This window comes from Grus americana, chromosome 29, assembly GCF_028858705.1.
Source record: "Grus americana isolate bGruAme1 chromosome 29, bGruAme1.mat, whole genome shotgun sequence".
In the NCBI taxonomy this organism is placed as follows: Eukaryota; Metazoa; Chordata; class Aves; order Gruiformes; family Gruidae; genus Grus; species Grus americana.
Window position 1 is genome coordinate 384179 of NC_072880.1, and position 11285 is coordinate 395463.

The 11285-nt window shown below is 64.6% G+C and overlaps 1 protein-coding gene across 2 annotated transcripts; it reads right to left on the reverse strand.

Moving 5' to 3' along the window:
* Nucleotides 1-182: 182 nt before the first annotated feature.
* Nucleotides 183-11055, reverse strand: HCN3 (hyperpolarization activated cyclic nucleotide gated potassium channel 3). Of its 2 annotated transcripts, XR_008574392.1 has the most exons (9): nucleotides 10633-11055; nucleotides 7509-7938; nucleotides 7193-7354; nucleotides 6476-6694; nucleotides 5876-6022; nucleotides 5532-5772; nucleotides 4789-4953; nucleotides 3022-4287; nucleotides 183-308 (listed from the first exon to the last, which is right to left on the reverse strand). XR_008574392.1 is itself a non-coding variant. In XM_054806656.1 (8 exons), exons 1-8 carry the CDS (start codon nucleotides 10944-10946, stop codon nucleotides 3143-3145), a joined length of 2823 nt encoding a protein of 940 aa, XP_054662631.1. In that variant the 5' UTR covers nucleotides 10947-11055; the 3' UTR covers nucleotides 872-3142. The 2 variants fall into 2 exon arrangements, 1 of the variants encoding a protein (XP_054662631.1); XM_054806656.1 differs by lacking the exon at nucleotides 183-308 and having other exon boundaries at nucleotides 872-4287.
* Nucleotides 11056-11285: the final 230 nt, after the last annotated feature.

The following is an 11285-nucleotide window of genomic DNA, read 5'->3' on the forward strand; positions in this document are numbered from 1 at the left end:
GGACACGGTGGGAGCCAGCAGGTCCCTTCGCCTCCTCCCCAGCCCCGGCTGCATTGGCTGCCAGAGCAGCCCAGCCCTGCAGATGGTGGGCGAATCGTGGGTGGGCACAAGAGACACAGGCTGGAATTGTATTTCCAAGAAAATGCTCTTCTTGCTTCCGGCAGCCTCAGCACACCCTGTGGAGCAGCTCCCTGGCCGGGCAGAGCCAGGCCTGGGCGCTGGCAGCGCAGCCCGGCCCCCCAGCAGGACGCTGGGGCATGGGACCGTTAGCCTATGTGCACTCTTAATCAGGCTGGCTTCAGTGTAATCTGAAATAATCAAATTAGAAAGAAACTGTTAATCAGCTCTGATCTCATCGTGTGTCACAGAGCCTAATTCTTGCTCCTGGTGGGGCTGCCACCAGCGTCCTGCGGACAGGGGCTGCGCCAGCGATGCAGCGGGGCTGCCGTGGGGAGCGCCGGCAGGGCACCCTGCCAAGAAGGGCTGTGGTCAGAGCAAAGCTGTGCCCCTAGACCCGTGCCGGGTGCGCCGGCAGCACCGCGTGGGGCTGCGTGCTGCAAACACCCCCAGCTGCTGTGGCTCGGGCACCCCAGCCCATCTTGTGCTGCGTGACCTTCATTTATTTAATCTAGTTAATGCCTGGAGTCTGCTCTGCAATCAGGTGGTATCAAACCTCCCCCTCCTCCTAGGTTAATAAACGCAAGGGAGATGGAAGGGGAAAATAACCAAAGATTAGACATTAATCTCCCCAGGGCCTAAAGGGACTGCAGCATCCCCCCCCCTGCCCCATCCCGTCCCCACAGGCAGGGCACTGGGGGTGCCGGCGGGCGGCACCAAAGGAGGTTCCCCCAGACCAGCTCAGAATCTCTCTTTATTATTTAAATCCATTATGTACAACGACCAAAAATAAAAAAACGCTTTTAAATTCTCTGCGATATGAAAACTACAAGCTCTGTACATCGACTGCCGTGAGTGCAAGAGTGAAGGATCGTGGTCTTTGGTGGCTAGACTTGCGCCCACGCATGCCGCAGACACACGCGTGCACAGCCAGCACCCCTGGCCCTGGCCCCTCCGGCTGCCCCTCTTGCCTCCCCGCCAGGACGGGGCGCTGGGGCCACGAGCTGACGCGACTTGTGGCAGGGGTCCGCCGCGGCAGTGACCGGAGCACAGGGTGGCTCTGGCTCCCAGCACGGGGCTGCGGCATGGGGAAGGTGCACCGGTGGCACAGCTGGCAGAAGCGGAGCCATGCTCGGTGCTGTCCAGGCCGGCCCACGTGCTCTGCGGGGGACACCTAGATGATCGCTAAAACATCTACATCACGCAGTGTAAACACAGCCCGGGAACGTTTGACTACATGACCCGGCTGCAGACCCCTTCCCGAGGGGCTGCCGGGGAGACACTGACCATGGGGATGGAGCGGGACGTGGGGGTGGGCGGGGAAGGAGGGGTTGAAGTCCGTGAGAAAAAGGCAGTGCTGGACATCCCCTCTGACGGACACGCTGACAGGATTCCTGCCAGGCTGCTGCGCTCCGCAGGCTGGGCTCCCTGAGCAGCCCCGCAGTCCGGACTGGTCCCGACGTCCCAAAACATGAGGGGGGAGAACCGAAAACCTCACTTCAAGAAGTACCGTGTGGAACAAGACCCTCGCCCGCTGCGCTGGCGGCAGCCAAGCCCCAGAGCACGACTCCAAGCCATGGTTCCTGACTCCAGTAGTGGGAAGCAGCTTGCGCAGCGTGGCGGGGTCGGGAGGGGACACTACTCTAACCAGGACTGTTAACACGGTTGGCCCAAAGCGACACTGTAAGCAGAGCTCAGCTGCTCGGCAGAGCCACAACTCAAACACACATTGCTGACTACTGGCTCTGGAGGGGCGATGTGGGTTGGCCGCGGGGACCCCAAGCCCCTGCCCTTCCGCATGGAGACCCAGGAGGGCGAGGGGAGGCAGCCGCACAGCCCTACACGTCACCCAGGCGCTGCCCGGGGTTGGCATCTCTTCGTGACACCCTTTCGCTCACTGCGGCACTGGTGACCGGCATCTCCAGGCAGTCTGGAAACGGGACTGCAGCGCAGGGCAGGGGGGAACAGACCCCAGGCTGAGCATCCTCCCAGGAGCCGCAGGCAGTGGGTTCACCCCTGGGCTGCCCCCTCTAAGCATCCTCCTGGAGCCGCAGGCAGCCAGGCCCCCCCAGGCAGCCCCTTGCCAGAGCATGGCGAGGGTCCGAGCTGCAGCGCCCGGGTGTGGGGGCAGAGCCCTGCCCAGTGGCACATCCCAACCCTGTGGGGACCAGCACCTCTGAAGCAAGATGCTCCCCCAAGCCGGGGAGGGGCACCTGGGGGCTGCTCAGTGGAGACCATCTGCCCCCAGCTCCACCGCTTGGCACTCGTCACACCAGGGGGACCCTGCCCGGGACCCCCCCACATCCCGGCACTGTGCCCCAAGGGACCTGCCAGGGCCTCAGGGAGGGGGGACCTGGCCCCCACTGTCCCTGGGTACCTGCACTCTGCCTGCCCGGGGAGACCCCGCCACGGGCTCCAGCCCCCTCACTCTGCCCTCGGCAGTGGGCCCTGGGGGGGCTGCCTCTCCCTCCTCTCCCAAAAAGCGAAGGTGCTGGGCAGAGCTTTCTGGGGATCAAGGCAAGTGTGTGGCAGCCGCTGCTGCGAGAGGACAAGCTGGAGGAACCGCCAGCATGGGCCTGGCCCCAAGGAGCGGCCATTGGGCCTGAGGGCAGAGCGCGGGGGGGCCCGGCCCCCAAGGAGCAGTTGCGGGGAGCCGGGCTCCCCAGGGAGGCCAGCGTTTGGGTGAGGGCTCTGACCTGTCCTGTTGCCTCCAGGAGGGCAGGACTCAGGACAGATGGTGATGAAGCAAGGAGGGGGGAGCCCAGGCAGGGTCCCCCCCTCGGGGTGCTCAGCAGAGCCCCCTCCTCATCCAGCTGGGCCAGCTCTGGGGCTGCCCCACACCCGTCCCTGCCATGTCCCCATGCCCGGAGCAGCCAGCCCACAGCCCCGGGTGCTGCTTCTCACCTTGCCTTCCCTTCGACACAGCCGGGGCGGGGGGCCTTCACCAGGTGCTCTGCCTCTCCTGCCGCCTCTGCTGCCGGGGTGCCCGGGTCCCTCCTGCTTGTGCACGGGTGCCGCTGGGGACTCACATGTTGGATGGGAGTTTGGGCTTCCCCGTTTCCACCTCGGGGCTGAAGGCCACGGAGCCCTTGCGGGAGGGACCCGCTGCCTGCCTGGACGTGGAGACTGGGGACTGCGGAGTGGATGCTCCCGCCACAGAGCGGCTGGGTTGGGCCAGCGATCCTGAAGGCATCTGCTGCGAGTGTGCTGGCTGGCCTGGCATCCCCGGACATGGCTTGGCGAGGAGTCCGGTTACAGAGGGAGAAGATTTGCGGGCCAGGTTCCCCGCGGATTTCCTGCCCTGCTGCAAGGAGCTCCCGTCGGCTTGCTGGGCCACTTTATTGGGAAGGGAGGGCTGGGAGGCAGAGAGGAGCCGGACGTCCTGGGTGAGCCGCCCCACCGGCAGGCCCTGGATGCTCCTGTGCTTCACCAGCTGCTGGGGCTGCATCAGAAGAGAGATGTGGGAGCCAGTGGCTCGGGACAGGCTGTAGTGGAGCGTTCTCCCCGCTGGCATCGCCTGCTCCGAGCTGGGGGACGGAGCCCCTGCCGCCTGCTGCAGCAGCGAGGTAGAGACCGAGGCGCCGCGGGACTTGGAGAGCTGGGGCTGGGAGCCAGCTGGGGGCTGCTTGGCCGCTGCCGGCAGATCTCCCTTCTGCGCCGCGCGTGGCAGGGGCTGCGCCCCGTGGCTTGGTCTCTGGCCCCCGCTCTCTAGGGGTGCCTGGGACTGGACCATGGGGGAGGAAGGCGAACCGGCAGCGGGCGTCTGGAGGTGGGACTGCGCCCCTGACGGGGAGCTCACGGAGGAGGGCCGGGAGCCCCCCAGGCTGGGCTGGGACCTGCGCACCTGCTTTGTGAGCAGGGTGGCCTCAGGCGAGAGCGGGCTGGAGATGGAGGAGGGCGGCAGGAAGATGTGGGCCTGCAGGCTGTGCTGGTGAGTCAAGGCAATGGCCACGTTGGTGGTGGCAGCGGCTGTCTGCAGGGGCGCGTGCACCAGTGGCTCCCAGATCACCGGCTTGCCGCTCAGCTCCCGGCCCATCGCCATCTGCTGCAGGTCCTGGATGTTGTGGGCCATGTCCTGGTCGTGCTTCACAATCTGCTGGATTATCTCATTGTTCATGGGCCCCGCGCTGTGCTCGGCTCGCTTGCGGAGCAAGATGGAGTTCTTCTTCCCTGGGAGGGAGGCAGCAGTGTCACTGACCCTGAGAGTGCTTGCTCTCGGGGACACTGTGGAGGCCAGGGTGGCAGTGCGGAAGGGACAGTAAAACCTCAGCTGTGTGCCAAAGGGAAGCAAGACCCTGGGGAGGGGCTGGGCTGGGGCAGAGAGGGACAAAACAGGGGAGTCCTGGCTCCAGAGGCTCCAGGCTGGGGGCTGGGGTCCTGCTTGTCCTCCACAGGTGGGGTGGGGGGCAAGGACAAGCAGCTGGCCAATGCCAGACAGCGCAAATACATGTGGGGAGGGTGACAGCCCCCCTGGGAAGCCTGTCGTATGGCATTGCCTGGATCTTGCCTGAGAGGAGAAAGGGATCCTGGAGGCAGGCCCTTCTCTGTGGTTCCCCTCATCCTGCTGTCACCTGTGGGGTCCGTGACACCATCACCCACGGGGCTGGGGTGCCGTGGCCCCTGGGAGCAGGCGCAGAGGTGGCTGTGCTGGGCCCAGGGGCCGCTCCTCACCTATGCGGTCCAGCCGGTCCATGGCCACCGTCTCGAAGGCCCTGCGCATCATGGGATACTCCTCCAGCACCTCATTGAAATTATCCACCGACAAGGAGTAGAGGCGGCAGTAGGTGTCAGCTCGCACGCTGGCCGTCCGCCTGCCCCGCGTCAGCAGGCAGATTTCTGCAGGGAGACGGGTTTGGGTGTCGGGATGACACAACCATCCTTCCCCTTCCCAACAGCATCCCCAGATAACGGCAGCGGGAGCAGGGACGGGACTGCCTGGCACTCCCCCACCCTGCACAGAAATAGAGCAGGAGGAGGGACAGATCCCAGAGTCTGGACAGCCACGGCCATGCCCTCGGCCAGGCACAGCCTCTTCCTCCCTCCCCAGGCCATGGAGACATCCCTGGGCACGGCTGCTGTGATTGCCCGGCCCGTTTCTCTCCCAAACCTGTGCTTGCAGCCTACAAACTGGCTCAGATGCTCTGCTCTAAAGCACCCTTCTCTCCAGCCAGAATTCAGGGCTCTGATTGCTGGTCCCTCTGATTCATTCTGCTGGACAAGGCACCCCACAAGAACAAGGCTGGTGGACCTCTGAGCCCCAGAGCCCTGTGTGAGGTGGATGCCAAGCCTCTGGCACCAGGCAAGAGGGGATAGGCAGAGGGTACAGCAGGCAGAAACATCAGGGATGCCCCAGCTCCTGCCACCCAGCAGCTCTCGCTCCCCTCTGCTCTCCAGGTCCCCCAGCCCAGCCTCACCTCCAAAGTAGGAGCCATCAGACAGCTTTGTCTCCTTGTTGCCCTTGGTGAGGATGCTGACCACCCCGTGCTGGATGAAGTACATCTTTTTGCCCACGGTACCCTCGCGGATGATGAAGTCCCCAGGCTGGAAGACCTCAAAGCGCAGCTTGGTCAGCATGGCTGTCACAAAATTGGGGTCCGCATTGGCAAACAGGGGCATGTTGGCCACCAGGTTGCGGCAGTTGAAGTTAATGATCTCCTGTGGGGTGAGGAGCAGATCAGCAGAGAGATCGCCAAGCCTGACCCCAGCAAGCACTGGGTCCCCTCCCCCAAGTCACCAGCGCTGGGGTGCCTGCCCGTACCTCTTTGAGTGGCTCACTGAGCTCCCCCAGGATGTTGTCCTCATCAAACATCTTGCCCTGGTAGCGGTGCTCGTAGTACTCATGGATCCGCTGGCGCGTGTCCCCAGGCAGCTTGTGGAATGACATGTACTGCTCCACTTGCTTGTACTGTGGGGACAAGACAGAGCCACACAGGGCTGCGCTGAAACAAGCTGCACCGCGCCAGAGGCCAGCGGCACAGCTGGCCCGCACTTTCCCTCTCCTTGGCGGTGAGAAGCAGCCGCTGCTGGAGCTGGGATCCAGGCACCCCTGCTCCAGGGCCCTGTCCCAAAGGCCGCCTCTGGGGCAGAGGACGGGACCGCCATGCACTCAAGATGCAGAGGGTCCCAGGGCAGAGGCCGGGATGGTGCCTCACTATGCCAGGGTGAACCCCAACATCATGAACGGGGTGTCTCTATCCAGCCTGACCCCCGTCCCACACCCCCCAGGTGAGTGGCAAGGGCAGAGCCCAGGGCAGGTACGTGCAGGGCAGCCTGCACCAAGCTGGTTGTGGAGCTGGACCAGCTCGTGCCAGGGCATCTTCCCCCAGTACTCAGGGACTCACTACCACAAACTGCTGACCTTCTCCTGGTACTGGCGTCGAGACGAGTCCAGCGACTGGATGAGGGCGGTGGCATGGCCGATGAACATGGCGTAGCAGGTGGCCCCCACGATCATGCTCAGCATCGTGAGCCAGACGTCGGTCATGCCCTCAGGCGCCTGCTGGCCGTAGCCGATGCAGAGCATGTGGCTCATGGCCTTGAACAGGGCGTGCGAGTACTGCTTCCCCCAGGAGTCGTTCTGCAGATGAGGGAACAGCAGCGCTGGGGGGCCTGTCGGAAGGAGCTGCTGGGCTGAACCATACAGTCCTCCCTCCTCAGAGCCAGGGAGTCCAGAGTCCCAGCAAGGAAAAGGTTCCTGATGTGTCCAAGCCCAAAGGGCAGAGCTCTGCTCTGGGAGGAGGCACTGGGGACTGTGCAAAGCCCTGAGCCCTCACTAGCCCCTGCTCTGGGGAGGGGACAGGAGCCCCACCGCCACGTTCCCTCCTGGCAGGGCACGAGGGATTCCCCTAGCTGCCCTGACTCCAGCAGCAGCCAAGGTGGGCTGAGACAGGAAGGTGATGCGGAGATTCCCTCCACCCCATCTCACTGCTGTTGCGGGGCTGTGACCCAGAGGCAAGCTGCTCCGCAGCACGCGGATCCAGGCAGCTCCAGCCTTAGAGTACAAGACGTGTAACCAAATCCTCTCCTCCCCCCCGGTAGATGCACGGCCGGTATTGCCGCTGCCCGGGGCACTCACCACCATGTGGTTGATGGAGACCCAGCAGTCCTCGGGGAAGTCTTGCAGCATGGGCACTAGGAACTGGAGGCAGCCATCCCAGTGACACAGCAGCAGCATCATGCCGATGAGGTTGAAGATCCTCACCACAGCACTGGCCAGGTCGTATGTCATATGGAAGATCTGGGGAAGAGGTGAGAGTGGAGCTACAGAGAAACTCTTTTTCCAGAACAGCCCTCTGAATCCCTGCCCTCCAGCCAGCTGTACCCCACAGCCAGCAATCCGTGACCTAGCCGAGACCCTGACCGGGGCCCTTGCACCCCCAAGGAGTTCTCACCTCCTCCCACTGGTGGATATAGCGGATGAGGCGCGAGAGGCGCAGCAGGCGCAGCAGGCTGAGGATCTTGGTGAAGCGGACGATGCGCAAGGCCCGGGCTGTCTTGTAGACATCAGAATCCACCTGGGTCTCCAGGTCAACGATGAGGAAGATGTAGTCAACTGGGATGGAGGAGATGAAGTCGACCAGGAACCAGCTCTTCAGGTACTTCATTTTGATGGTGTGGGGGTCAAGGATGATCTCCGTGTTGTCCTCCACCACAATGCCTGTCCGGAAGTTCAGCACCAGGTCAGCCAGGAAGAAAGTGTCCGAAAGCACGTTGAAAACAATCCAGGGAGGGGTGTTCTCATCCTTGAAGAAGGTGATGCCCACAGGCAGGATGATCAAATTCCCCACCATCAGGAGCAGCATGATGAGGTCCCAGTAAAACCTGCAAGGAGGGACCATGGGGGATGGAGTGGGGCAGGAAGAAGTGGGGAGAGGCAGGACACAGGCAGTTAGAAAACAAACCCAGGATCAAAGTTAGAGTCAAACACAACGCAGAGAGACGGGCGCTCAGGGAATACACACACGCGCGCCTGCCCATGCACATGACTGAGACCCTGCTGCTTGGCTGGGACATACACAAGTATGTGTGTGTGAAGAGGAGCAATTCTGTTCCAGCCTTTGAAGCAGAGCAGGGCCAAGGGGCTGGGGGAGCAAACATCACCCTGTGTGTGTAGGATCAGAAGGCTGTAGCTCAAGGAGCTTGGCTGTTGCTCCTCCCTCTCCTCGTAGCATGGCGGTGCATGCACACATATGCCCCAGCCCCAAACTTGACATCTGCCCTGTGGAAAACTCAGGGAGGATGCGGGCTTTGCTCCCTGGAGCTCCCTGTCATCCACCGGCTCCCTGCCACCACCCAGGCTGGCTTAGCAGGATTTAGAATAAGCTTTGCTGGTTATGCAAACCGAGTGCCAAGCTCTTGGGGCAGCCGAGAGACTCAGGGGCCAGGGAGATGGTCAGGATTGTAGCACGGGCGAGCCAGGCAGCAGCCAAGCAAGGATAGACAAGTGCCATCACCACAGGGAAGGTGGGAGGAACACATCTAGCCCCAAGGGGCTGCTGGCAAGCACTGGGCAGGAGCTACACAGCCCAGGGCCTGCAGGACACCTTAATCCACCTCCTTTTTCTGAGAGTGGGCAAGCTTAGAGGCTTCGGTGGAAAAGCCAAGAGACACCAGGCAGCAGTTGATTACTGTTTGGTTATGCCATGAAATTCAGTATCCCCATTCACATGCAAATGTGCCGGGGATGTTTCATTCTTCACAAAAACACACGTAACGCCTTTCTTCACGAGGCTTTTGACAGCTCCTGTGACAGCTTGGTGGACTCCCGGGCTCTCCGCTCAAAGTCTTTACGTGCACCTGGAAAAGCAAGTCCAGCCCCCACCTTCGGGTGCCCCCGTTAGCCCCAGCCCTGGTTGTGGGTATCGACTCGAATCTCCAAAGGTGACCTCAAGACAACTCTTAGCATCTTGTGGATCCAAACTGGCATTTGCACGTGACAAGAAGCCCATGGGTGTTTCGTACCCTTCGTCCTCGGTGGGGCACAGGCACCGGGCTTTCTGCAGGCGGCGGGGAAGAGGAGGGAGGAAAAGTCACGGCACCACATGAGGCTTCTTCAAGGAGAGAGCACCAGAGCCTGGCAGCAAGGGGGGCATCACCTCCCCAGGGAGCTCCCCCAGGGCTGAGGAGCCTCACACAAATTAACACCTTCTCACCCATGGCCAAGGTTTGCTGGGGCAGGCAAGGAGATGCCGGCCAAGGCAGAAGGGGCCTGACCTGGCCAAGCAATTGCCTCCTGCACCCCCACACTATGCCCTGAGAGAAACGCCGCACACTGAGCGGGGATACTGCCTGCCCCTCATCTGCCTGAACCTGCTGGGAGCTCTTGATTCAGATTTAGGCTTAAGCTCTTTAGGGCAGGCCCTGTCCTTTACTCTGTGTCAGGCCGAACGCGCGCGCCCCCCCGATCTCAGTGGCCTTTATGTATCCCCATAATGTGATAAACACTGGCGTAATCCTACCGACTGTCTACCTGCCAGCTCGCTTCATGTCACCTTCAGCGCAGGGCACCGGCTGCGCAAGCTGCTCCTGCCGACCTCAGGCTCACAACCTTTGGGGTGGCTTCCCTGGGAAAAGGGCTCTAAGGGCTTGCAGCCCTCGGTGTTACGCTGGAGCGGCGCAGGGGAGCTGGCGTGTGCGGGAGGTCGGGGGCCAGCAGCAAGGGGAGCTGGCTACAGCTCCCAGGGACCCACGGTGGGTCGGGCCCCGCTCCAGGGTGCCTTGCCGGGCTGGGGACATCAGCCGTGTCACAGCTTGCTGCGGGAGATGACTGCCTGGCAGCTTCATCGCCCGTAGAGAAAGCCCACCCTATATGACTCAACATCCCCGTGACACCCAGTTCCTCCCACATCATCCGTCCCCGAGCTCTCCCTGTGATCCCAGTGACACCGTGAGCCAGGCCCGGCTCCTCGCAGGTGCCCTGCCCTCCCCCAGCAGCTGCCCGGGCTGTGGAGATGGAGCCCGTGCTAGGCAGGCTCTGCAGGCAGCCCGTGGGGCCCGTGTCCCCGTGGGGCCCGTGTCCCCGTGGGGCCGGCGCGGCTCCTCACCAGACGCAGAAATTAAAAACAGCACCGAGAAGGGGGGGGGAAGCTGCGTGAGGAGGCAAAGACCGGCAGCCCCCGCCGCCTCCTCCGCACGGCCAGAGCCGGGTCCGTGGGGGTCCCCGGCTCGGCTGGGCTGCCCCCGGCGCAGCGGGAGCCCCCAGGGCCCGGGGCTGCGGGGGCCTGGGGAGGGGCCGAGGCAGAAGAAAGTTGTCTATACCCCGCCGTGGGGCCGGGCCCGGGTAACCCGAGAACGGGGAAGGGGCTGGGGCACCGGTGAGGGCCGGCCCCGCGGCGGCTCGCCTGGCTGCGGTGGGAAGCCGCGTCCCCCCGGCCCGGTGCGGAGCCCCCGGCGCCCGTCACTTGTTGCCCCGACGGTCGCTGGCGGCGCGGCGGGGCCGGGCCGGGCGGCGGAGCCGCGCTCAGCACCACGGACAGCGGCAGCGGGGCCGGGGCGGGCGCGGGGCCCGGGTCCCACCTGAAGTCGCTGTAGGGGTGGATGATCCAGGCGCCGGCCGACTTCACCCGCTGCCGCTCGATCTCCACGGCCCGGTGGCTGCCGAACATGCGCAGCGAGAACTTGTTCACGGCGGGCTGCAGCATGGCCCCGAGCTGCCGCTGCACGAACGTGCCCGCCGCCGCCGCCGCCTCGCCCTCCGCCACGATCTGCTCCGCCGCCGCCGGCGAGGCCGGGGCCGCGCCCGACGCCCCCGCGGGCGCCCCCGCCGCCTCCCCGTCCAGCACCGGCGGCTTCTCCCGCGGCTCGGGGCTCCGGCCCGGCGCCGCGTCCATGCCGCCGCCGCGCCTCACGTTTCCTTCAAACGCCCTTGCCCGGGCGCCCTGCCCGCCGCCCCGCCGCACATGCCCGGCCCCGGGCGGGCGCTCGCTCGCCGCCCCCGGCCGCTCGGTCACCGGCCGCGCTCGCTCGCCGGCGCCCGCAGCTCCGCCGGCGCCCGCCTGTTGCGCACGCCCTGGCGCGGGCGCGGCGGCCGGGCCCGGCCGCCAGCGGGGAGGCGCCGGCGGCAGCGGAGCGGCGGCGCCGAGCAGCGAGGCCCGGGCGGCGGCGGCGGCGGCGGCGGCGGCGGCGCGGGACCCCTCGGCGGGCGGGGCGGGCGGGGCTCCGAGGGCGAC